The sequence below is a fragment of the Artibeus jamaicensis genome, unplaced genomic scaffold, assembly GCF_021234435.1.
Source record: "Artibeus jamaicensis isolate MK-2021 breed Jamaican fruit bat unplaced genomic scaffold, CSHL_Jam_final contig_525, whole genome shotgun sequence".
Taxonomy (NCBI): domain Eukaryota; kingdom Metazoa; phylum Chordata; class Mammalia; order Chiroptera; family Phyllostomidae; genus Artibeus; species Artibeus jamaicensis.
In genome coordinates this window covers 8,769,434-8,793,966 of record NW_026521874.1, presented here as the reverse complement: position 1 = coordinate 8,793,966, position 24,533 = coordinate 8,769,434, and the positions used below count along the sequence as shown (strand labels likewise).

General features: G+C 52.5%; 1 protein-coding gene across 1 annotated transcript in view; it reads left to right on the top strand.

The window, feature by feature from the left end:
* Positions 1-22,952, top strand: part of NOS1 (nitric oxide synthase 1) — a 143,741-nt gene extending 120,789 nt beyond the window's left edge. The window contains exons 18-30 of the mRNA XM_037156291.2: positions 784-900; positions 4,677-4,851; positions 6,338-6,476; positions 6,868-6,946; positions 11,415-11,608; positions 13,029-13,198; positions 15,396-15,606; positions 16,278-16,365; positions 17,731-17,852; positions 18,885-19,033; positions 20,056-20,250; positions 21,545-21,663; positions 22,660-22,952. Coding sequence (XP_037012186.2) covers positions 784-900; positions 4,677-4,851; positions 6,338-6,476; positions 6,868-6,946; positions 11,415-11,608; positions 13,029-13,198; positions 15,396-15,606; positions 16,278-16,365; positions 17,731-17,852; positions 18,885-19,033; positions 20,056-20,250; positions 21,545-21,663; positions 22,660-22,675 — 1,774 coding nt within the window. The 3' untranslated portion in view covers positions 22,676-22,952. The remainder of the gene's footprint in view (positions 1-783; positions 901-4,676; positions 4,852-6,337; positions 6,477-6,867; positions 6,947-11,414; positions 11,609-13,028; positions 13,199-15,395; positions 15,607-16,277; positions 16,366-17,730; positions 17,853-18,884; positions 19,034-20,055; positions 20,251-21,544; positions 21,664-22,659) is intronic.
* The last annotated feature ends 1,581 nt before the right edge of the window (positions 22,953-24,533 follow it).

Genomic DNA, 24,533 nt, shown 5'->3' with positions numbered 1-24,533 from the left:
CTACCATGCCATGCATCAGTGTGGAGCACGTTTCACGTTGGCTGGAAGTACGGAACGTGACAGGCCCTGGAAATGTCTGAGGACCATGACTTGTGGGGAGAGCACCACCCGATACGGCTTCCTAGGATGTTGTAAATGGTCTCTGTGTCTGCTCTGGCCCGATATGACAGCCACCCAGCCCCATGTGGTTGCTGAGCCTTTGCCATATGGCTAGTTCAAGTGAGAAATAGTTTTTCATTGTATTTAGTTTGAATTAGTTTAACTTTACATTTAAGTAGCCGTGAGTACCCAATGGCTACCACAGTGGACAGTATAAGTCTAGCTCCTGGCTACCTGCAGCATTAGCATCTCCTGGGTATTTATTAGAAATGCAGGATCTCAGGCCCTGCTCTGGATCTACTAAATCCAATCTACCTAACAAGATCCCAGACTGATTCTCATGCACATTAATATCTGGGTAGCAAGGAAGCATGATCCAGCGGTTAGGGGATGGTCCATTCCTGACTTGTTGCCAGTGAAATCATTTTGACTCAGTTTCCTGAGTCGAGGGTGGTCAGACATGTTTTAACACACATAGCATCAAGTGCAGACGGCTGGCTGTCATTGTGGTGGTGGGGGGGGTAAGTTGGTACCTTACAGAGGAGGCCTCAGGCATGTCATGGTCTCAGTCATCACACAGCAGAGGGTCCCAGAGCCAGGACTGGTCAGTTGAAGATCCATCGGGATGTTGACCTCAGGAGGGGGCTCCGAGCCATAGTTCATGACTCTCTCTCATTTTGGCAGGAGCTACAAAGTCAGATTCAATAGTGTTTCCTCCTATTCTGACTCCCGTAAATCATCAGGCGACGGACCAGACCTCAGAGACAACTTTGAGAGCACCGGCCCCCTGGCAAACGTGAGGTGAGCAAGGGGCTAGGGCATTGGGGATGACGAAGGCTCTTGGGGAACTGGCCTCAGTTGTGAAGTGGGCTCTTTGTTGGCGGGGAGGCAGTCTCTCATCCATGCACATTCTTCCCTCAAACAACCAGCTGTGCCCTGGCTGCCCCGACTCCTCTTTGTAAATGCACGTGAGTGTCCCCATCACCCACGTTTTACTCCCCCATCAGCACATCATTGGTGATGAAGGATGTTGACCCTAGAAATCACGCAATGAGCTGCCCTTCCCAAAGGGTATGCTTTGCACTTAGTGAAGCTTCTGGGGACCCACTGCCATAGTCCAGTGATTCTCAAACCTGGTGTGCATCAAAAACATCTAGAGATGTTTGCAATGTACCCATAACTGAGCCCCACCTCCAGAGATTCTGGTGTAATTAGTCTAGAATTGGGCCCAAGCACTGCTTTTTAAAAATAAAAGAATCTCCTCAGTTGACTCCACTGTGCAGTCAAATTCAGAAATACTGGCGTAACCCCTGTGTTTTCAAAAGCACAGTCACATGCCATGAAATAACTTTAGGTAGTACGTGGACGTGCAAGTATATTTTATATTTCAACAGTGTGTATTCAGTTTAACGGATACTGGGAAGGAAGTAAAACTGGTTGTCAAGCCCTTGGTTTCACAGATACTGGTCAAGATGACACTGATATAAGCAGAATCTTCTGGCCTGACCATCAGCAACTAAACCTTCTCCACACCTGTGCAGGACAGTGCTCAGTAGATGGTTCAGATCACAGGGTCCCTAGACCTGGAAGTATTGTGTCCACCAGTCCACCTTTTAATACACTTGATGATTTAAGCAGTTTTAGGTTCACAGCAAAATTGAGGGAAAGATACAGGGATTTCCCGTATCCTTCCCGCCCCACCTCCTGAACACACACACAGACACACAAACAGCCTCATCCGAGGTCAACGTCCCTTACCACAGGGGCGTATTTGTCCAATGGATGAGCCCGCACGGACACACCATGGCCACACAAAATTCACAATTTGCATTAGGCTTCACCCTTGGTAGTGGTAATTCTTACAGGTTTTGATGTCTGCATATTTTTAGTTTGACATCGAGACATGAGTTGTGTCCTGGCTGGTGTGGTTCAGTGGATTGAGCACCAGCCTGTAAACCAAAGGGTCACTGGTTCAATTCTTAGTCAGCACACATGCCTGAGTTGCAGGCCAGGTCCCCAGTAGGGGGTGGGTGAGAAGCAACCACACACTGATATTTTCCTCCCTCTCTTTCTCTCTCCCTTCCCTTCAGTCTAAAAAATAAATAAATGAAATATTTTAAAAAGAGAGAAAAAGGGAAAGAAACATCACTTGCATAGTTCAGCAGCCGGACCCATTTTTCCCTTATCAAATCTACCGTGACTTAGAGCAGGCGACTGCAAGCTACGCTGGTGGACCTGGTCCAGCCTGGCTGCTGAGGGTCTGTGTGCAGCCGTGAGCTGGGAGTGGTTCTTACAGATGAACGTTGCGATCCATTTAATGTTTTAAAGAAAAACACTGCCTGTGAGCCCCAATTAAGCAAACTGTTATCTGCCGCAAAAGAATTACATTCTCATTAGTAGACATATATTACTAAAAATTGTACTCAGCTATAATTATCATCATTATTATTATTTTTAACTTTATCAATAAAGAATGTGTAGAAATTTGTTTTCTTGTTATAGAAATAGCTACATAATAGTTTCAATTTTGCTTCTTCACCTACAAGTCTAAAATATTTACTCTCTGGCCCTATGTATAATAAGTTTGCCAACTTCTGGTTTAGAGGCTTAAAAGAGGAGTTTTGAAACTGTAAGGTAAAGACTGTGATGGGAATGTGAGTCTAGAAAGTGACCACGATGCAGGTCTTCAGGTGCATTTGGGAAGCATATTAATGAACTAATCACTTGAACCATCTGTTAGTGAACACAAGTGGGCTTGACGAGCTGGGAAGCACAAATTAAAAGCAGGTTAAACACGCTATAAGCACCAAACGGGATGGGTGGTGTCCAGCATGGCAGATGTCACGAGTATAAACACTGGGGCCTCGGGCAGCGATGCCTCAACCACACCGCGTGCTGGAGCTGGGAGTTTCCAGATCTGCCTGGGCTGAAGCCCACCTCCTGCCAGTCCGCCCCTGGCCCGCCACCCTTTCTCCCCTTCAGGCTGCTGCCCTTCGAAGCAGAGGTAAGGAATCCAGGTTCAGGATGAGCACAGGTGGGGGACCAGTGGGGGAAACACTGCCTAGCCTCACAGACTTCCCTTGGAAAAGTTCTGGAGCCCCAGGGGGGAGAGGAGAACGGGAGAGAAGGAGAATGAGAGGAGAAAGCGTGAATGTGGACTTGAACAGAGTGGGTATGAACCAATGTTAACTTTCATTTGACCTGTGAAACACCTGGACCTAGGTCAAGTTCGTTCCCCAGTGACGGAGAGTTTCTCCCCACTTCTGCCTCTTTCCCTCTCCCCCATCTCAGTCTCTCACCGTCTTGGCCCCCTCATCGTAGAAATGAGATTCGGGGACAGAGTCAGACCCTGCATGGAGTAGGAGAGACAGCTCCACTCTGTGGCTTGTCAGTAGAATACGCCAACCTGGGAAACAAGTGGCGTGAGGCATTCTCAACCCACTTGTGAACCTGTCATTTCAGTTTCAAAGAGGTCAAGACCTACAGCCAGGACCACGCCCTGGAAGTGTGACATTAAGTGTCTCTAGGACACAGTGAATGAGCCAGAGGGGTGACCCAAGGCATAGCCCTCCACTTCCCGCACTTGAAAGCAGCCAGCCCTGTCCCAACATGGACAGAAATCCCACCCACTTGACCCCCACCCATTCAAACAGCAACATCTTCTTGGGGGAAGCTGTGCAAAGAGGGTTTGTGAAGCTAATGAATTTCATAGACGTTGCAAGGGGTGGAGCCAGCATGCCTATCAGTCTTTCATCCCCCTTTAGAAGAGCCTGTTCACATACCAGCATTTGACATGTTAACAAGTCCTCATTGATATAGGTCCCTGAGGACCTCTGTGTTATAGTGTTCATTGTCTTTGTACTTAAACCTGATGCAGTTCTGTAGAATTACAGCACTTGTAGAATTTAAGCCTTCTGATAATGTAGACTAATTTCCCCAATTAATCCAGCTCAGAAAGGGTCACACAGGAAATTGCCAATGGTTCTGTGTGACTGCTGGCCCCGGCTCACCCTCCTTAGGACAAACTGGGAACACTCTCCTGAGACCAGAGGAAGGGGGCTATCCCAGGGGCTCTCAGATTTTATAGTGGCTGCCCCCAAATAGGCTTGGGGTTGCCTGACCACTAGGCTCAACTCAGATACCAGATGGAGTAATCTGCTCAGGTGGCCATAACGAAGTACCACAAACCAGATGTCTTTGACAACAGAGTTATGTTTTCACAGTTCTGGAGGCTGGAAGTCCGAGATTAAGGTGCCAGTAAGACCAGTTTCTGGTGAGGCCGCCTTTCCTGGCTTCTCGCCATGTCCTCACATGACTTTCCACTGTGCATGTGCAGAGACAGAGAGAATCCGATGTCTGTCCCTCTTACAGGGACACCAGTCCTACTGGATTAGGGCCTCAACGCATGACCTCATTTAATCTCAGTTACCACCTTGAGGGCTTCATCTTTAAGTACACTTACACTGTGGAGTAGGACCTCAACATAGGAATTTGGGGAACAACCTGTATTCATAACACCAGGCACCCCCAAGACCCCCAGTGCCCCTTAACACGGCTTTCTGTTCTCTTGCTGGTAGGTTCTCGGTGTTTGGCCTCGGCTCACGGGCATACCCTCACTTCTGTGCCTTCGGACATGCTGTGGACACGCTCCTGGAGGAGCTGGGAGGAGAAAGAATCCTGAAGATGAGGGAGGGGGACGAGCTCTGTGGGCAGGAGGAGGCTTTCAGGACCTGGGCCAAGAAGGTCTTCAAGGTAACCCTCTCCCCAGATCCCAGAGACCTGGCGGGGAGAGGCCATGCTCCCCTTGACCCCGAAAGACAAACTAACTCATCTGAAATCGAAGGAACTTGAAAGAACCCCTGGTACTTCCCCCAGTGTCCACCTAGGAGACAGCTTCAGTCAACTCAGATGAGTTTGGGTGGCCTTGAAACACATTCTCTACTCTGAATCCAAAATGATTCTTCTATTTTTCCCTGGCTGGTGTGGCTCAGTGGATTGAGCACCGGTCTGGGAACCAAAGGGCCGTGGTTTCGATTCCCAGTCAGGGCACACGTCTGGGTCATGGGCCAGGTCCACAGTACAGGGACATGAGAGAAGCAACCACACATCAGTGTTTCTCTCACTCTCTCCCCTGTTCCTTCTGCCTAAAAATAAATAAATAAATAAATAATCTTTAAAAAAACAAAAGAGTCCTCTATTCTATAATAATTAGAGATTATAGAAAAGCCATGAGGATGTACAGAGAGTTTCCTTCTCCCGCCCTGTCTGGCTGTTAACATAACAATGGTACGCTTGTCCAGACTAGGAATGCCGGTCCAGTAATAGTAACTAAACTATAGGCTTTATTCAGACTCCCCCGTTTTCCCACTGGTTCCCTTTTTCTGTGTTAAGATCAGGTCCAGGACACCGTATCACATTAAGTCATAATGTTCTTCCCACCTCCTCAGCCGTGTTTCTCAGTCTTTTTCTTGAAACATGGGAAGCGTACTGGCAAGGCACCTTGTTATATGTCCCTCAGTTTGACGACGTCTCATGTTTTCTCAAGCTTAGAGTGGGGTGGTGGGTTTGGGGAAGAACAAAACAGAAGCGGGGCACATTCTGTCCTGTGGCCAAATAACGTCCCATTGCCTGGATGTACTATGCTTCTGTATCCGTTCGTCAGTTGGCGGACATTTGAACCATCTGAAAATCAAAATGAGGCCAATAAGTGGTAATAGTTATCCTTGAAATCCTTTTGAATTACCCTGGCTTTTATCTCAAAAATATAATTCTGAACAGTAATTCTTAGGATTACTAAAGTCAGAGAACTTAGGAACTTGGCAAAACAAAACAAAATGAAGTGTACATGCAGGGATTCAGACATTCAGACTGAATACATATTTAGTGTACTCTGCCTTTAATGTAACTTTTTAAAGTCTGTAGAGGAAGATGAATGGGAAATGCTGAGTGTTTCCTTCCTGGGTTAGTGTCAGGCCTCTACATGAGTTGGTTTTAGAAATAAGTGACACAGGGTTACATACTAAATAGATGTCAGGTTCTACGGCAAAGAGTACAGTGCATCAAAGGCACTCAGAAAAACCCTAGGACGGATCAGTAGATGGGCTGTGTGTGAATGGGCGGGAGGGTGGGTGGGTGGAGATGGATGGGTGGAAAACGGGATGCGTGCCAGGTCCTGGAGCTGTTGAAGAGGAGTCCCTCTTGGCCAACAGAGGTCACTAACAGCCCGTGTGTGCCACAGGCAGCCTGCGATGTGTTCTGCGTGGGGGATGACGTCAACATCGAGAAGGCAAACAACTCGCTCATCAGCAATGACCGCAGCTGGAAGAGGAACAAGTTCCGCCTCACCTACGTGGCCGAAGCCCCAGAACTCACACAAGGTGCCTCTCCCCACACTCTCCTGGGAGCTTCCCTGACAGTGGGGGAAAGGAAAGTCAGGGGCTCCCCCTCCACCAGGTGCTTACAGAAGGCGGGTTTCATTGCTTTGATCTACATCCCGTGAAACCTGTGCGTGGCGTTTCTTTCCCCGGGAGTGGGGGACGTTACCCTGAACCCACCTCCTCTCAGCCAAGCGCCAGCGGATTCGCTCTGTGTTCTGCGTTACCCACAACTGCACCCCCACCCCAGCCAGGGCCCGCTGGACCGCTTCCCTCTCATCTCTTCACCCGACTCCATGGAGAGTGGGCGTGTGAGGAGAGGGCCGGTAGGCGCTGCAGACGTACTGGCCACGTTGAGCGCGTGTCAGGAGGACTGTGGTTTTTCTCCCCTCAGGTCTCTCCAGTGTCCACAAAAAGCGGGTCTCAGCTGCTCGCCTCCTCAGCCGTCAAAACCTTCAGAGCCCGAAGTCCAGGTAGGAACACCTCGTGCCCTCGGGCTCCCCACCTGTGCTCCGGCAGCTCCCACGGGGAGGCAGGAGTCCTTGCTGACTCCAAGCCTGGCTTCCTGTGACCACCCCAGGCGCCCCCCAGATGCCTTTGCTGCTTTGCAGCATCTCGGTTGCCTGCTATTCCTCTGCCAGCGCCTAGCCTGGAGGGACAGGAGAGGAGGTGGTCACGATCACTATGGAGGGGAACAAGCAAATGGTTTCATAAAGAAGGTTTAAATTAACAGACCACTCCCTTGTAGAGCTGCTTACTGTACCAGAGCATCTTAGTCCACATAGCTTAGCCTGGGCACTTCCTCCTTGTGGAGGATTCTTCTCTAGGGAATCCTACTTAATTTCTTAGGAATGACGGGAGGCTCATTACTGCACAGAATAGCCACTGTGCAATTCGAAGTCCTGATTGTTAGGAATTATCTTACTATAGCTTCAAACCAAAGCACAACTTCCTAGCACATCGTTTTCATCCCAGTGACACTCTGCAGTGACACTCAGAACAAATTCATCTCTTCCAGAGGGGCCAAATTTGGCTGCCAGGAGCCAAGACCTTGACCAGTCTGTCCTGGGCTCTGATTCCTTCCAACTGGTCTTCCTAAAACCTGGTTTTTCATGCTTTTTGCTTTAGTAAAGGACACACTCTGTCCCTCTGGGAGTGTCATTTTCAGAACTGGTCACAGTGCAGTGGAGGTCCTGAGATCACTGCCAAGGGCGCTACGGCTATTACACCGTCCCTGATCAGAACATGACATGCCGACGCTGCCCGAGGTCGCAGGCGTTGTACTAACAGCCCTGCCGACCTCCCGTTGAAGCCTGGGGGTTTGCTATCCGGTCTTTTCAGAGGGATCTGGCCAGCTCTGTCCATCCCTCGCTTACATGCTAGACATTTTTTAGTGCACTTGAAGATCTTGAAATCTTGACTTTGCATGAGTGGCCTAGGACAGAGATTGTTCTCCTGAGCTGGACAGCCCTGGGTTCTGAGCCCAGTGCTGCCGTGCAGTAGCAGTGTGACCTCAGGCAAGTCCCTTGGGTCCTCTGAGCCCCATCTTCTTACATAAAGTGAGAGTGGTGTCTACAAAGATAGCTGATGTTTACCTAGCACTTTCTGTGTCCCACGCACCATTTGAGCCCATTCTGTGCAGGATCTCTCGGCATTCTGACCAGCTCAGGAAGTAGGTTCCATTACCATCCACATTTTCAATATGAGAAATGACTGTTCCATTACCATCCACATTTTCAGTATGAGAAGTGACCGCGAGTGACTTTTTCAAGCTCACACACACAGGGCATCTCTGACCCCAGAGTCAGTGTACTGAATGCCTGTGCACGTAGCCTCCACGGCGCAGCAGGGCTGCTGCGTCGAGACACGTTCACAAAGCAGCATGGTATCATATACTCCCGTCACTACTCATCCACACCAGCTTCCTACACTTGCAAATTTAGTATGCGTGCTGTTTCAGGCTTCAGGACTTTGATTGAGTGGTCAACAGGGTGGGATCCCTGCACTCTTGAGTTTTCTCCTAGGCCCTCAAACATTAAAGAAGTAGATTGGGAAATTGATCCCTCTGAATAGCTGGTCCAATGCGATATTCACAACGTAACAATCTCTGATAGAGAGAAGGACACGCCACGCTTGAAATTCGACAGATCTTAGTTTCCATTTCTGTCCTGCACAAAGGCATTATAAGAGTAGGGACTAGGAATCTACTGGGGTGTTTTGTTTTTTTTTCCCACCAACAGTCTATGAAAGACCAGATCACAAAAATCACTCCCGAAACCATAGTCCATAAAAAGCAAGTTAATTTGCAAATGTTTTGATGCTAAATTGGACCAAAGTCCCAGAATAACTCCCCTCCCACCTCTGGGCAGCTGCTCCATGCTGATTGGCTCACCCAAGACAGGTGCAACAGGTTTCGGACTGGAAGGTGGTGTGTATTGGCACAGAAAGGACCAGACTGTGTCCGGCGTTTATCTCTCTGAAAGGCTGCCCTGCAGCACTACCTATTTTCAGGCTTACTACCCTTTCCAGCTTTATCAGGGTTTTCTTTTTCTTTTTTTTTAAGGTTAATTGAGTGAAAAACCATGACAGTCTCTCCCGTTTTCCCTGCCCAAGGCTCAAGCCAGGCTCCCCACCCAGGAGGCCGTCAGCAAGCTATCAGCTGTCCCTCGAGAGAGACCCTTCTCCCCTGGAGAAGGCCTAACTGGCTGCCGTCTTGCCAGTGCTGCCCTTTCTGTCCCCTCAAATACTTTTCAGTGGTCCATATGTGTCCCAAGGTTATTTATTATTTTTCTTAAAAGCCTAGAAAATCCCACACTTAAAAACCCCCAACAGAACTGAGATTTAAGACAACTGGTCTCCAGGCCAGTGCTACCCACCTGGGATTAGCTTCCTGCTAAGTTTCTGGGACCAGCCCCTCAAGGTGCCCTGGGAGCCCACAACCATCCTGTGCTGGAGTTGTCAGCAAGCCATGGCTGCTCAGTGGCTTGCAAAGTCCCCTCGGTCAAATCCCCAGCCCAGGCAGGGCCTGAGCCCTCCTTGCAGCTCACCTGCCAGCTACATCCCCATCTCTGCCCCTTATCTGCCTGACCACCGTCCTCCACATTCAAGAACACTTGGGACAAGTGTCTGTGAACATGAGCCAGCTCAGCAAGTTCGTGTCCTCTGCATTTCTATTTTGTACTGGCCAAAAGAACAGAGGCAAATATACTTCTGAAAGAAATTGTGATGATCTGAGAGAAAGTGAGAATGGATTTTCGGGCCTTTCCAAGGCTTATTGTGGTTGGTTGTCTCCGAAGGTTCCCAAGTTAGCAGCCCCACAGCGCCCCCTGCTGGCTGTTGGCCTCTGTTAATTCCCACTGTGGAGCTAACAGTGTGGGTCAGGTCTTTTCTCTCTGGGAATCAAGATAGGTGCAAGCTCGGTACGGAATCCGTGGTGCAAGTCCATGTAATGGATGAACATCAGAGAGGGCGAAATCTGCCCAGGGAAGAAGTGTGGGACCCCAGACCCTAATACCACCACTTGCAACCTCAGCCCCCAAGTTCCCCACTATACAAAGGACAGGGGTGCCTTGCTTCTATAAAAGTACTTGACACACCCCCCAAAAAGCAAGTGTGGCAGCACAGCTATTTCTATTAATGCTTGCTGTCTGCAGCAGCAACGGGCTCTGGCTTACACCAGAAACTCCTTCAAATAGCAAGTCCCATTGGTGTATTCAAGTGTCAGTTATTCAAGGGACAGTATAGAGACTTCATGTTGAATATCAAGTCCTCTATCAACTGAAAACTTGTTGGCAGTGAAGGAAAAGCAGATCTGAAATGGCAGTCGTACCCCGAGGTGTACAAAGGATTTGGTTTACTGAGGTACGATCCATCGTGAAGTTTTCAGAGATTGTGTGAAACGTAGTATCTCTCCCAAAACTCTAAAATGACCAGGACATCCATAGTCTGAGAATTCATTCTGGAAGCCATTCACCCAGCACAAGCCTCCTACCCTTGAAACACAAAGGCCAGTGCAAAAGGGCATGACCCGGCAGGTGTAAGTGAGGTTCTCTGGGTTTCCTGCTCAGGTCTCTCAATTTTACAACATAATATCAGTGGATTTCTAATCTGAACTTAAGGCTGGGTCCTTTTCCCTTCTTCCATGACAACATGAGGACCTCCAGCTGCAAAAGGGTGTGGAGTTTGGGATTCTGGGAAGGACAGAATATCATGGATTGGGGACCCCAGTGCCTTAGCTCCAATGGGGTAGTAGTTGCTGAGAGGACCCCCATTGGTACTGAGAGCAAAGCCTGTGTTGGCAGCTGGGAATCTGAGGCTCCTTCAAACAGCAAATGCTTGAGCACCTACTATGTGCCATGCACTGTCCGAAGTGCCAGGAATGGAGCCATAAACAAAACAGGCAGGCAAACGCCCTGTCCTCTAGAGTTTCCCTTGTCATAGGGGTCAGGCTGTGGCACAACCCACAGACCAGATAACGAAGGAAACTCTGCTGTAGGTCCGCTGACAGTAACTGCTGTGCAGAAAGAAAGGCAGGGGCAGGAAGACAGAAAAACAAAGATGTGTTAGGACTGAACCGTGGAGGGCTCCAGTGTCCAGATTTGGGAAGAGGAGAAGGAAGCAGCAAAGGAGACGGAGCCAGGGCAGCCAGAGGAGCTGGGGAGAGCCTGGGGTGCTGGCAGGATGAGAGGGAGGGAACAAACCAGCAAGTCTTGAGCTGCACCCCTGACCAGGAGCACCGGGGACTGGCTGCTGGATATGCCAGGAGGAGCTCCTGGGTGCCCCTGCTGAAGCTGTGATGTGGAAATCATGGGGACAGACGTTCTGTTGGCATGAGCCCCAAAGAGCCTGGAAGAAGGGAAACTACAGTCACAGGCCAGGACGGACGAAGGAATAAAGAAAGGGGCCAGTGGCCCTTATCCGATTGTTCCCTCGTCCTTCCAGCCGGTCAACCATCTTCGTGCGTCTCCACACCAATGGGAATCAGGAGCTGCAGTACCAGCCTGGGGACCACTTGGGCGTCTTCCCTGGCAACCACGAGGACCTAGTGAATGCCCTGATCGAGCGGCTGGAGGATGCACCCCCTGTCAACCAGCTGGTGAAAGTGGAACTGCTGGAGGAGCGGAACACGGCTCTGGGTAACTACGGCCACGCTGGGCACCCCCTCTGGCCACCCCTGAGGGCCCTCCTCTTCTCCGGGGAGTTCCAGCACCGGTGGGTGTACGGGGAAGAGGAGGCCCCTTCTTGGTCCCAGTCACCAATCCAGGTGGGAAAGTGGGTCTCTGTTGCCTCCAGCCTCCAGCTTATGAGATGGAAGCCTCCCCATTTCTCCTGGCTGAGCGATTATCTGGGATGCCAGGGCATCGATGGCACATCACTGGGGGACACTGATTTGAGCAGGGCCCACTCCTCTTTTCTTTTGTGTCCCTGCTGCCCCACTGCCCACAGAGTAGATAGCAGCTGAAGGTCAGACCCTGCATCCTCTTCAATCCCAAGGTGCTATATGAAACCTGATGGCCCACTAGGCCCAAACCACATCTCCGACCTCTTTAGACCAAGTTCCAACCTGTTTCAGTGACCATTCTTGACATTCCCTCTGAAGAACTGGCAAAGGCACATGGGTCTCAGCGCTTCATTCCGATAGGTGCAGGTGAGCTCAGGGCTCAGGTATGAGGAACGTCAGTGACCTTGCATGGCAGCCTGCGATACAGTAAGGCATCATCTTTACAGAGAAGCCAGGATGTAAAGTCAGGGCAGATAAGTAGTCAAAGCCCTGCGGAAAATCCAAGGAAGGCACCACTTTGGACAGACACACCTTCTCCTAATAAAGCCATCCCAGCCAGTTCTTAGTCTGTGTTACAACTGGGCCTTTTTTTAATCTTGAGTGTAGTCCCTGCTCGAGGAGAAACTTGTGTTTAGAAGTTACATCAAATGAAAAGTACACAGAGGCAGTACAGTGTGGTGGTTAGAAGACAGATGGCCTGACTTCACAATTTTGTGCTGTGTGACCTTGGGCAAATTCCTTAACCTCTCTGTGCTTTCATTTATCTCAGTTGGACAAAGGGGATAATGATAGCATGTACCATTTAGGCTGGTTGTGAGTTTGGGGAGATGAGAAGGATTACATGAGCTAATAGTATAAAGTGCTGGGAATAGTGCTTGCCGTATAGAAAGTACGAGGTGTTAAACACATTTGTAATTTTAAACTCTGGAATCCCACCCAGAGGAGTGAGAGGCTGGTAGTGGAAGAGGACAGACAGAATAGAAATAGACTCCTAACTCACGCTCCGTTGGTGGCTCACTGCGGAGAATGCCAGGGGACCGCTTCATGCTATTTTAATATGTGTTTATTTTTTTAATTTTTGGACTAGTGCACTCAGTGGGGTTTGGACGTGCTCCTTGCACGTACCTCCTTGGGAGGTACAGAATGGGATGTGGAAGAAGGGGAGGTGAGGAATGGTGGGCTCACCCAGCCCCACCCGGACTTGGACCCAAGCCCTCAGAGCTCAGCCCCTCCATCCTCCATCCGCCCTCCTAACCTCCACGGTGCCTCCGCAGGTGTCATCAGTAACTGGACGGATGAGCACCGCCTCCCGCCCTGCACCATCTTCCAGGCCTTCAAGTACTACCTGGACATCACCACGCCGCCCACGCCACTGCAGCTGCAGCAGTTTGCCGCCCTGGCCACCAGCGAGAAAGAGAAGCAGCGTCTGCTGGTCCTCAGCAAGGTGGGTCCCCACAGCCCCAGAGGCTGTCTTCACCTCCCAGTCCTTGGAGAGTTGTAGAGTATTGCAACAATTTTCCAGAAGATGGCAGTCTTGAGCAAGTACTGCCATTTTCTGGTTTGTAGAAAGTTGCCATAGTGGCTAGTCCATTCGGGTTTGTCCCAACCATTTGCCCTGATCCTAAGCCCTGCCGGAACGCAAGTGACTGCATTGAACCTCACAGTTCTTTGAGCACAGTAGAAACTGCCATTCCTCCTTCCTTTGGAGCACTAGAGCTTCTGTAACTTGCATTTCAGCCAGTGTTAGGGGGGAGAAGAAAGAGAACCTCACCATGCCCTGTTTTCAAAATAAGATGGCAGTTTCAAAATAAGAGTGCCTCTCTGAGGCAGAGGAGCTGTAGGTAGGACTTCAAGATAGAAGAGGCCTCTGATGCAAAGGCGAAGCCAGCAAACACAGCTGCTACAACCCTTGCTTGCAAACTGGGGCTCATCTGCTCCAAACTGCTGCAAAGCCTTGCTCAGTAAGAACCGCACCCAGGAAGACCTCCCAGGTCTCTCCCAGTGGGGGCTTCTCCCCAGTATGCAAGCCACCAGCAAAGGGTGCTTTAGCTTTTTCTGCTGTCCAGGAGAGGGGATTGAATGGCGGTCTGCAAGGCAGAGGCTAATTTAAGGAGTGCATATTATTTAGAAATACAGAAACAGACAGCAGGGGAAACCCTTGAAGAGTCGTCAGTGGTCACTTCTGGGCAGCTGGAACTGTCGGAGAGGTGGAACAGAAGAGCATAATTTTCATCATAAGTTCTGCAGAACTATTTAACTTTTTAAACTGTACGCTTCTCTCTAACATGAAAGGGAAGCAGAGCTTTCACTGGACTGTTGGAAGTAGGATTTGATGTAACTGTGTGAGTTAGTACATTCCTTCCGAAGAGCGTAAACTCCAAGGTTAAACTAGCAAGGTTTTCTATTAGGGGAAACGCCTGTGTGAGGGGAAAACGGAAAGGGAGGCAGACAAGCGTGACCCCCAAGTGAAAGGGGGAGGGAGTTTGAATGAAGCATCCGGGGCTGCACAGCTGTCTAAGGAAGGACCAGCACAGGTGGTCACGTTGGTTTCAGGTGGATGTCGGTGTCAGAGAGCAGCTGCTGGGGCCCTTGGCCAGTGGTGCCCCTGTGGTTGAAGGTCAGGGAGGCTGCAGGCTGGGAGGCACCTTGTCCCAGTGCCATACCCTGTTAGCAAAGCAGGGGCGGTCTTCCAAGACATGGGAAAAGACAGTGTTGCACAGTGGGCTTTACCTCTCCTCACAATCCAAACCTTGTAGCAGCACTTAGGGGCGGCCCAAGGCAGCTTCCGAGATGTAGGAGAAGTAACTCCAGAGCCCCAGGGAGTCCCTAGTAACAGCTGGGTTTTGCTGTCAGCTCACCCCCGAAACACAGCCCCCCACACCCTAACCTGTTCCTTCAGGGCTGTCATTTACCACCCGAGCATGCCCGCTGCAGAGGCACCTCCACCCTTGCAAACTCTCAAACTGCACGTCTGCATTCTGGACCTGTGAGTCGTGGCTCCCTGCACGGTGTGCCTATCTTGACCTTCACGTACTGCAGGGGAACGTAGTGGTCAGAAGCCCAGATTCCAGGTCCAGACTGCCTAGGGCGAGGGCCTGCAGAGGGCCAGGTAGTAAATACTTCAGGCTCATGGTCCTGTCGGTCTGTGACGCCATTCCTCAACCCCGCCACTGTAGCGCGGCACGCAGACACCACACAAGTGCGTGTGCATGGCTGGGCTCCAGTCCAGCCTTATTTGTGGACACTGAAATTTGAATTTTATATCATATCTTTGAGTCATAAAATAGTACTGTTCTTTTCGTGTTTCCCCTAAACCATGTAAACACAAAGCAAGGGATGAGCTGGATTTGGTTTGCAGGCTGAAGTTTGCCACCCCCTGACACAGATTCAAAACCCAGAATCACCACCTTTTAGCTCTGGAGCCCCTCTCCCTCGGTTTCCTCATCTGTGAAATAGGTATAACAAGCAGACTTACTGCATAAGTTCCTAGTGAGTGGTAAAAGCCAACATGGAACCTGTACTGTGTAAGTGGCACCTGTGGCCATTTCCGCCTTCTTCCCCGGACCCACTCAGGCTGTCGGTGGGAATGTGCACCAGGTACTGAGTGCAGGTTTCCCTCTGCCCCCAATCCCTTGGCACAGGGTTTACAGGAGTATGAGGAGTGGAAATGGGGCAAGAACCCCACTGTCGTGGAGGTGCTGGAGGAGTTCCGGTCCATCCAGATGCCCGCCACCCTGCTCCTGACCCAGCTGTCCCTCCTGCAGCCTCGCTACTACTCCATCAGCTCCTCCCCAGACATGTACCCTGACGAGGTGCACCTCACCGTGGCCGTCGTCTCCTACCACACCCGAGGTGGGTGGAGCTACCGGGAGAGGCTCCAGGCCTGCGCTTCCCCCCAGCACCCCTGTAGGTCGCCAGGTCCCAAGTGCCTGGCTGGAGACCTACACCCGTGGCCAGGAAACATTGAGAAGAAGCAGAGCAGGCAAACTGTCCCCTTAGGCAGAGCCAACTCCATGGAATTAGGAAGCAGGCGAGATGGGCATTATTCCCTCACATCCCCAAGGCAGCAGCCAGAACAAGCTACAGAAACCCATCACCTTGGAGCAGGGTGCTCCCTGCTGCAGGGTGTCCTGCTGGTCATGGTCAGTCAGATAGCCTGCCATTTTTCTCCTGTTCTTTTCCTCCTTGATAAAGCAATTACAATGCACGGCACCTGAAAGCGCTCTGAGACTGGGATCGCAGCAGCCCAGGGAGGGCACACTTACCAAGGTCCTTTCAGTGGGCAGGATTTGAATCCAACTGACCCTCCCCAAAAGGAGCCTGGGCACTTCACAGCTCACAGTCTCACCCCCAGCTCCACCATTTCCTCTGCCCGTTGAGAGGAAGGGGTCCAGACAAGGAACTCCAAGGCAGCAACTTGGCACTGGGGCTGGGAGCTTTCTGGACTGGAGGGAGGGAGGAAACCAATGATGGGGGAGCTTGGGGACGGTGAGTGAGCCAGACCACCTTGGTTATTCTACTAGATGGAGAAGGACCAATTCACCATGGCGTATGCTCCTCCTGGCTGAACCGGATACAGTCTGGTGAAGTGGTCCCCTGTTTCGTGAGAGGGTGAGTGGAAAGTGAAATGAGCAGCCATCCCAAATCTGCATACCAGTGTCCTGGGCTGGGGTGGGTGAACCGGCCCTAAGGGTTCCAGAGAGAGGGCTGAATCAGAAGGGCTCCACATTCTGCATCCCTCCAAGCTGTTAAGGAAATGGGATTATGAGACAGAAGCTAGAAGAAACTAAGGTAGTCCTCTAGTCAAGGTCAGATCAATGCAGTGGACACTATTAAGCACATGTACTGAGAAACTGAGGCTACAGTGGAGAATCAGGCAAATGCAGGCTCAGCCTTTATGGAGTTTGTAGACCAGGGGAATTTCTACCCAAATTCTGTGCAACACATTATCTCTCCCAATTTCTTAGAAACAGGGAAGATCCAAACAGTTTCCCCCAAACCCATTAATCAGAGCCTTTCTTCCCAAAATTTAGTTTTAAAAGAAATTGCTGCCTATGATCCACAATACTGCATTGTGTACTTAAAAATATGTTTAGGGGGTAGAGTTCATACTCAGTGTTTTTATCACAATCAACCAAAAAAAAAAAACCTCTATTTGAAAAAGGAAAAAAATAAATAAATAAAGGATATGCCCAAGCGTAGCCATTGTAAGTATCTGATTTGTCAGTCAGTAACATCTCTGCTTGAACTGTGTGTGACCTTGGCCAGCTACTTTTCTCAGCTGTTGGAATGCTCATGGGATGGTCTGCATACCTTTGGGGGGCTTCAGAAGCACAGACTCCTGGCCCAGATGTAGCGCATTGCCCAGAAAATCTGTACCACTTTCAAAACCCCCAAGTGACTGTTCTGTACACTGGAGCCAGAGATGCCCAATGACGGGAGACCTCGTCCTCACGGGCAGTTAAATCAGTGGTTCCCCATGGTCTCCACCCAGTAGATTCCAGGACCCTCCCCCTGCCTTTGGCGACATTTGACTGTGTCTGGGGATGTTTTGGGTTGTCAGTGCTGCGGGGCAGGGGGTGGTCCTGGAATCTAGTGGGTAGAGGCCAGGGTGTGCTCAGCAGCCTACAATGCACAGGACAGCCCCCGCAACAGAGGAGGATGCAGCCCTGAGCGCGAGCCGTGCCGAGGTGTGGAAACCCTGAGCCACATGCACCTGGCTGCCCTTTGTGGCTCAGCTCAGCAGTGGGGACAGTCAGGAAGTGGAGTGACAGCCAGATGCTAAGGCCCTCCTCTTCTGGGAAGTCCCCAGACCCATGGGGTCTCCCACCCTGATTAGGGGCACCTGACCCAGGCTGGAGAGTTGCAGGCCCTGCTCTACTTCCACCCGAGACGGCCGCCTGGTCTACCTGAGCTCCAGCTGTTCTTGACCACAGTGGGCTCAGCAAGGCTTGTGACCCTTTCTTTCCTGTGCAGAGCGCCCAGCTTCCACCTGCCCCGAAACCCCCAAGTGCCCTGCATCCTGGTTGGCCCGGGCACCGGCATTGCCCCTTTCCGAAGCTTCTGGCAGCAGCGGCAATTTGATATCCAACACAAAGGTAGGTCCTAGGAAACCTGGGTCAGTAGCTACGTGGTTTCCACTGAGGCCCACCTTTGCCTCGGTAGCCCAGAGACATGTGACAGCATCTCTCCATGGCATCGCTGCCTGGGGAGGGGCGGGGCGGCGGGCACAGCTCTGGCCCGACCTTCGATAGGAGTCAGGAGACCTGTCCCAACAAACCTTCTTCCTGGCTATTCGAGGGCTGGAATTCCACTTTTTTTTTTTTTTTTACTGTTAAGGTAGGACCCCTCCTTAAAATTCCAACAACTCAGAAAGGGGTAAGCATGAAGCCTTCTCAAATGGATGTGTGTTTATGGGATTTTCTCAGAGGCTCTTAACTCTAAAGCAGGTTTTGTGGCTTGAGATCTGAGCACACACAGACCAGCTTTGGGAGGAGAGAGGGAGAGAGCCAAAGGTGAAATGGGGATTTATCAAGCACTTTATAAATGCCAAGCACTTTTGCAGGTGCTGGGGGCGTACCAGTGAACAAGCCAGAAACAACTTCAACACCACCAGAAAGACCCTGCCCCTATGAACTGTCACTCAAGTGGGCTGGCTACCCTTCGTACAGTATTTGCTAGGCACCAGGCACATCCCCAGTGTTCACCATTCATTTCTAACAGTAATCCCCTAAGTGGTTGCTGTTGTTATCTCTATTTTGTACACGGGGGGATGGAGACAGAGAGTTAAGGCAGTTGCTCACTGTCGTCAGAGCTGGGGTTCGAGCCCCGGCAGTGGAGCTGCAGAGTCTGGGGTCTTAGCACTCCTCTCTGAGGGCAGGAGGGAAGATCGAGGCCCAGAGGAGGGAGGTTTGCCAACGTCTGAACACAGTTTACCTACTTCTCTATGTGTGTGCGTGTGTGTGTGTGTGTGTGGTGTGCTGGAGGCCACAGGCCAGCCTGCCCCAGCTTTCTCGGACCTCTGTCCCCATGGTGGCTGCTGAGGTTCCCAGGGAACCCCCGCCACCAGCACCACCAGCCATCCCCAAACCAGCAGAGCTGGTGACAGCTGAACGTCCTCTGGTCCCCAGGAGCGAGCCCCTGCCCTATGGTCCTGGTCTTCGGGTGCCGGCAGTCTCAGACAGACCACATCTACCGGGAGGAGGCCCTGCAGGCCCGCAGCCTGGGCGTCTTCGGGGAGCTGCACACGGCCTACTCCCGGGAGCCGGACAAGCCAAAGGTAACTGTGGCTCATGCACAGTCCCCCAGCCCCGCTCACACACGGGTACGCGCGTGCACACCCCAGGGCCCCTTGCCCTCCTGGAGTCCTTCTCCGTGATGCTGCTCTGCACTTCAGGAAACACGGGGCCTACCAATGACAGTTTAAAACATTTTATAGCTCACAGTGTATGCTGCCACTTCTACGAAAAATCCAGAACAGCCAAGTCTGTAGAGGCAGAACCCAGCGTGGTGGTGGCCAGGAGCTGTGGGGTGGGGGACCCGTCACCAGTGCGAGGGCTTCACTGGGGTGATGAGGAGGGCTGGCACTACACAGTGGTGATGGCTGTACGACGCTGTCAGTGCGTCCGTTAATGCCACTGGGTCTCGCCCTTTAACATGGCTAAATGGTAAATTTTAAGTTATGTGTATTTTAAATTTACAATACTGAATTTTAATGTGAATTAAAAATATATTTAACAGCCCCTAAGAAACCCTACCAGTCCTAATGCACACACCCACAGGACTGTGGCATGCCCCTCCCGGATCTTGGGGAGGCCTGGGGTGGGGCGGAACCCCACAGAGTGGGCCAGGACAGCTGGGGTGAGGGGGCGACTCAGGGAGCCTGGGCAGTGGCCATTTGACACCACGTGTAGAAGGACATCAGCACTTAAACAACCGGGACGGCCAAGCCAGGAAGCACCCGCTGAATTTCGGCCTCACCCAGAGGGGAGCTTCCTGGGCTGAGACATCCGGACCGAACTAGACAAACTCCCTGGAGCTGGTAGGGAACAGCCTTGTGCCACCTCCCGTCCTCGGAGCCCACGACTCACTCCAGCTGTAGCAGCTGGCTTTGCGCAGGTGCAGAGTGGGGAGCAGCCCCTGCACATGGCCTCAGGCCAGCTCTCCTTCCTCCCCAGCGTCACCCCTCCTAGGCCCCCAGGGATCACCACGCCTACAGTGCTACCTGCCCGCGAGCTCCCTGGTGGGGGGTAGGGGTGTCACACAGCCAGCTCCTTGTCACCGGTCCCTTGCTCCCTGCAGAAGTATGTGCAGGACATCCTGCAGGAGAAGCTGGCGGAGCCCGTGTACCGAGCCCTGCGGGAGCAAGGGGGCCACATTTACGTCTGTGGGGATGTCACCATGGCTGCTGACGTCCTCAAAGCCGTCCAGCGCATCATGACCCAGCAGGGGAAACTCTCGGTAGAGGACGCCGGCGTGTTCATCAGCCGGCTGCGGGTGAGTGACCAGCTGGCTTCTCAGATCCCTTTTTCAGCATCTGGTGTCCTGCCTCTGCTTCCTCCCCAACCTGCCTCTATGATTAGGACAGCCCTGGTGACATCCGTGTGTGGCTAGGGTGAAGGTTCAGGTGGTCCCAGCCCGCAGTGGGGAGAAAAGGAAGGATGGTGGGCACACGGGTGGGTGTATTACATACTACTGGGGGCTGTGGTAGGAGAAAGCAGCGGGCAGGTCGGTCATTGGGTAGCTAGACAGAAGCCATCCTAACCCAGCTTCTCCTGCCCTAGCACCAAGAGGCAGCCCTGAGCATGCAGTGGGGCAGGCTGGGCCCTGCACGGAAAGGTCTGCCCCAGGGAGGCAGGCGTGAGCGGAAAGCCATCCCTCGCTTGGCCCCCTAAGCTGTGAGCCTTGGCCTGGAGCTGTGTCCATCCCAGGAGGAGAGCTGCCTTCTCCTCCTCTGCACAGAGCGATGGCTAAGAGCGGCCCAGCCAGCAAAGTCCTGTGTGAGCCACTGCCCCACACAGAATGAGTCCAAGTCTCCACAAAGCTTCGGGGTGACCCCAAACCGCCCCGGCTTCCCTCAACGGGCAGCAGTCCACCAGTTTTGCAGAAGGAGCCCTTGCTGTAAATCTGGTGCTAAACCCCCAGAAGGGCAACAAAATAAATACATAAAGGGCTTTCTGGCAGAAATGTCAGCGAGCCAAGGGGAGTCGCAGGGGCCCCCACCACCCACTGTCTCCGGTACCGGCCTCGGGAGCCTGTTCATAGATTCCCGAGAACTCTGCAGAATGGGGTTGGGAGACCACCCCAACTTAAACACAGCCCTTTCTACAAGACAAACAGCTTTCTTCAAAACCCTTCTGAGCTGAAGTCTGCATGTCATTGTGCCCAGAAGTCCCCACTTTGGCAGCTGGGGAGGTGTCCCCTGGACGCTCCGCAGCACTTTTTCTTCTCCGTCTCTGCGGGTCCGACACGCCGTGCTGTCTCACACCAAGCCCTGCCGCGCCCAGACCTGAACTTGCAGGGGCGAGAGGAGGCAGGAAGGGGGAGGGCGGCGAGGTTCCCACCTGACCTGCTCACCTCCTCTGTCTTCCGAATGGACGAAGCAGCAGCCTCGTTCCTTGATGGGACCAGAACTGGGCCTGGGTCACACTGTGTTCCTTTGGGGACCATTTTCTTTACCCATAGTTCATCCTGTGTGTGTGTGTCGTCCCCCCCTCCCCCCCCCCGTCACTCGTCTCTGGGCTCTTGGCTGGTGTTTGAGGGCTGTTTCCTGGCTGTTTCTGTACCCTAGGATGACAACCGCTACCATGAGGATATTTTCGGGGTCACCCTGCGCACATATGAAGTGACCAACCGCCTTAGATCCGAATCCATTGCCTTCATTGAGGAGAGCAAAAGGGACGCCGATGAGTAAGCCAGCCCTGCCCCTCGGGCCAGGGGTGGGCGGAGCCCTCTCTTCCGGGTCCCGGTTTCCCTGGTGGGGCTTTCCTACAGAGGGGCCCCGAGACAACCACCGCAGCCACACTGGGCCATGAGGCAGAAGTGCAAACCCTAGGCCACCCCCGACCTGCAGGACCTAAGACTCTGGGGTGGGGGTGCGGCAGTCTGTGTTTTAAAGAGTGCCCTGGGGATTCTAGGGTGTCTTCCAGTGTGGGAACCCCAGCTTTGAATGCCAGCTTCTGCCTGAACTGCCCCCTGGTGGAACGATGGCTCATTGATCTCTACAAAGTTGTATTCTTAGGGTCCACACCACCTCTGTCACCCACCCCCAAAATGGCTGGGAGTGCTCTCATTGATGCAAATTCAAGTTGGCGTTGTTTTGACAACATCACTCCTCCTCTGCAAATGTCTGGAAACAGTCTGGGGCACCACAAGATTGGGACTGAGTCTCAATATTAAAACCTGACCACAGTGCTGTGAAACCTCAACCTCAAGTATAACCTCATCCTGTCCCTGTTCCCTGCCCCAGAATGCCATGCAATCCCCACCGTGTGCTCTTGAACTTGGGTAGGAAACAGGGCAGAGGGCACACCCTGCTCTCAAGTATCCTCATGGTTTTCCCGTATGACACAGCAGCCTCAGAAACGTACATTTGTGTCCAAGAGGCTCAGGCTATTGCCACTGACATCACAGTTCCTTCAGCTGCTGCAGATTCCCCGTCAATGTCCCTCTTCCCGGCTGCTCGTGTTGCTGAGCAAGCAGTCGCGCATTTGTTCATTCGTCCATCCGTTACAAGCCCCCACTGGGTGCCAGGTGCCTTCCACATCACTGGGGCTAGGAGAACAGGAACGTGAGGACTGAGTTTAGGGGGCGCCCAGAGTTGAGGGCGGCTCTCTCCGGTGTCTTTAAGGAAACAGCAGCCTTGTTCCTGTAGCGCTAACTCACTCCTCACTTCTTCTCCCACAGGGTTTTTAGCTCCTAACCGGATCCTCTTGCCCAGACTGTCGGCAGGGGGGCCACCCCGCGCACTCCGGCAGGGGTGGCAGCAGGTTTTTTGAGCGTGGACACTGCTGAACCCTCCCTTCGGGACCCCACGTGGCCCCTGCTCTGCCTCCCGTCCTGTCGCCGAGTCCTGGCTTTCCTCCTCTGGTCTCGCCGCTCAGTGTTTCCTTGGCCTTCTCGGGTTTTCTCCTTGCGTTTTCCTGCTGCAGTGCAATGCCTTTATAATCCACAGTGGCTCTTACGAAACTGCCCCCCTGGCCCCTCTTCCTGACAAGGACTAATAGGTGGTGCGTGAAGGCACTGGAACAGGGGCGTCCCTGGAGGCAGGGTTTGTTTTCTGGGGCGCCCCTGGAGAGGCAGCAGGAACCACAGAGAAGAGCTCTTGGAGACAGTCTCCCAGCCACTGAAGCCCCGCCTCACCCTTTCCTATGGGGACATTCTGGTGATAAGACAAGGAAAGGCGTGTGGGTACACGTGGCCTGGGTCTCACAGCCCGGCCTCTTGCCCGCGCCAGCATGCTGCCTGTAGACCCCCCATGCCGAGAACCATGGCCCCGCCTGTGGGTGGCCCCCACATCAGTGCCTGTGTCCCTGGGACACAGGAAGCCCCCTAGTGGTCCCGGTTTAAAAGGGTCAGGGCACAGAGAAAGGTGTATGATGACCAAGAGGGAGTCTCCATGGAAAGAGGGAACCAGAGGACTAGGTGCATTCAGATTCTGGCACCAGTTAGAGGAGCCCTTGCTGGGAAGTTAACCTGTCTGCTGACCCGTCTGCTGGGTCAGGCAGGCCCGCCCTCCCGGAGCAGTCCCAGCCACGAAGCCAGAAGCCATGTCGTCCAAGAGAACACGCTGGAAAGATGAATCTTCTCATCTTTGCCTGCCGGTGACTTAGGACAAGTCACTTGTCCTCAGTTTCCCCTCGTTTTAATGAATGAATGGGTTAAATCTGAACGTAGTGAAGACTGGAAACAGTATCAGGGAAGAATGTCATCGTTTTGTTTCCATTCCTCCCAGTGGGACTTGCTATTGCAGCCTCAGGATGACAGGAGGGAAGGCAGGTCGAGTGGATGGAGTGGGGAAGGGGAGCCGTAGTGCAGCCCCCACGGCTTCTCCTGCAGGGCCGCTGCTGAGGGTGGGAGGAGCCTCTGCCAGTGACCCACCACATTTCTAACCACTGAAATAATTTTAACAAATAAGTCGTCCTCCATGCAGAGAAAACACGGGCAGCAAAGTCGTTAGCAGGAATCAGGGCTGGTACAGTTTCTCCCTGGCAGGCAAGCTGCTGAGTTTACCCACTGAGAGTAAATGGCACAGGAGGGTCCCTTTTTACACTGAAATGCTAAAAATCAGTGGCAGGCAGGCCCAGAGAGAGCCAAGAGATTCTGGTCCCATCCTCTAAGGGACTGGCTCTTCAGCCCTGCTCTGGGCCCCCAGGGGGAGAGGCATCCAGCCAACCCTCCCCTCCTGTTGGATTTTTGTCTCACAGGAAGACAGCGTTTGCTTTCTGGACTGCACCAGGGGCCTGCCTTTCCTGATGCTCCATGAGGGGGCTTACCAAAGAGAGTGCCCTGGCCCACTCTGGAGGGGCCTTAGAATGGGGGGGCAGAGAGGTGTTGGGGAGGACTCCTCCAACACTCTAAGTCAAAGGGCAGATGGTATCGCGCCTTTTCCCCGCCCTCCTTGGCTGCTCCCCTGCCCTGGGACAGAGTCCTGGCCTCTCTGCCTTCTTTCTGCTCAAGCTTCCATGGGCACAGAGACCAAGTGCTCGCTCTGCTGGGCATGCTCCCCGACCCCTTCCGACCCCGTGGGGGCTGGGGAGCCCACCGCGGACCCTGTCGTG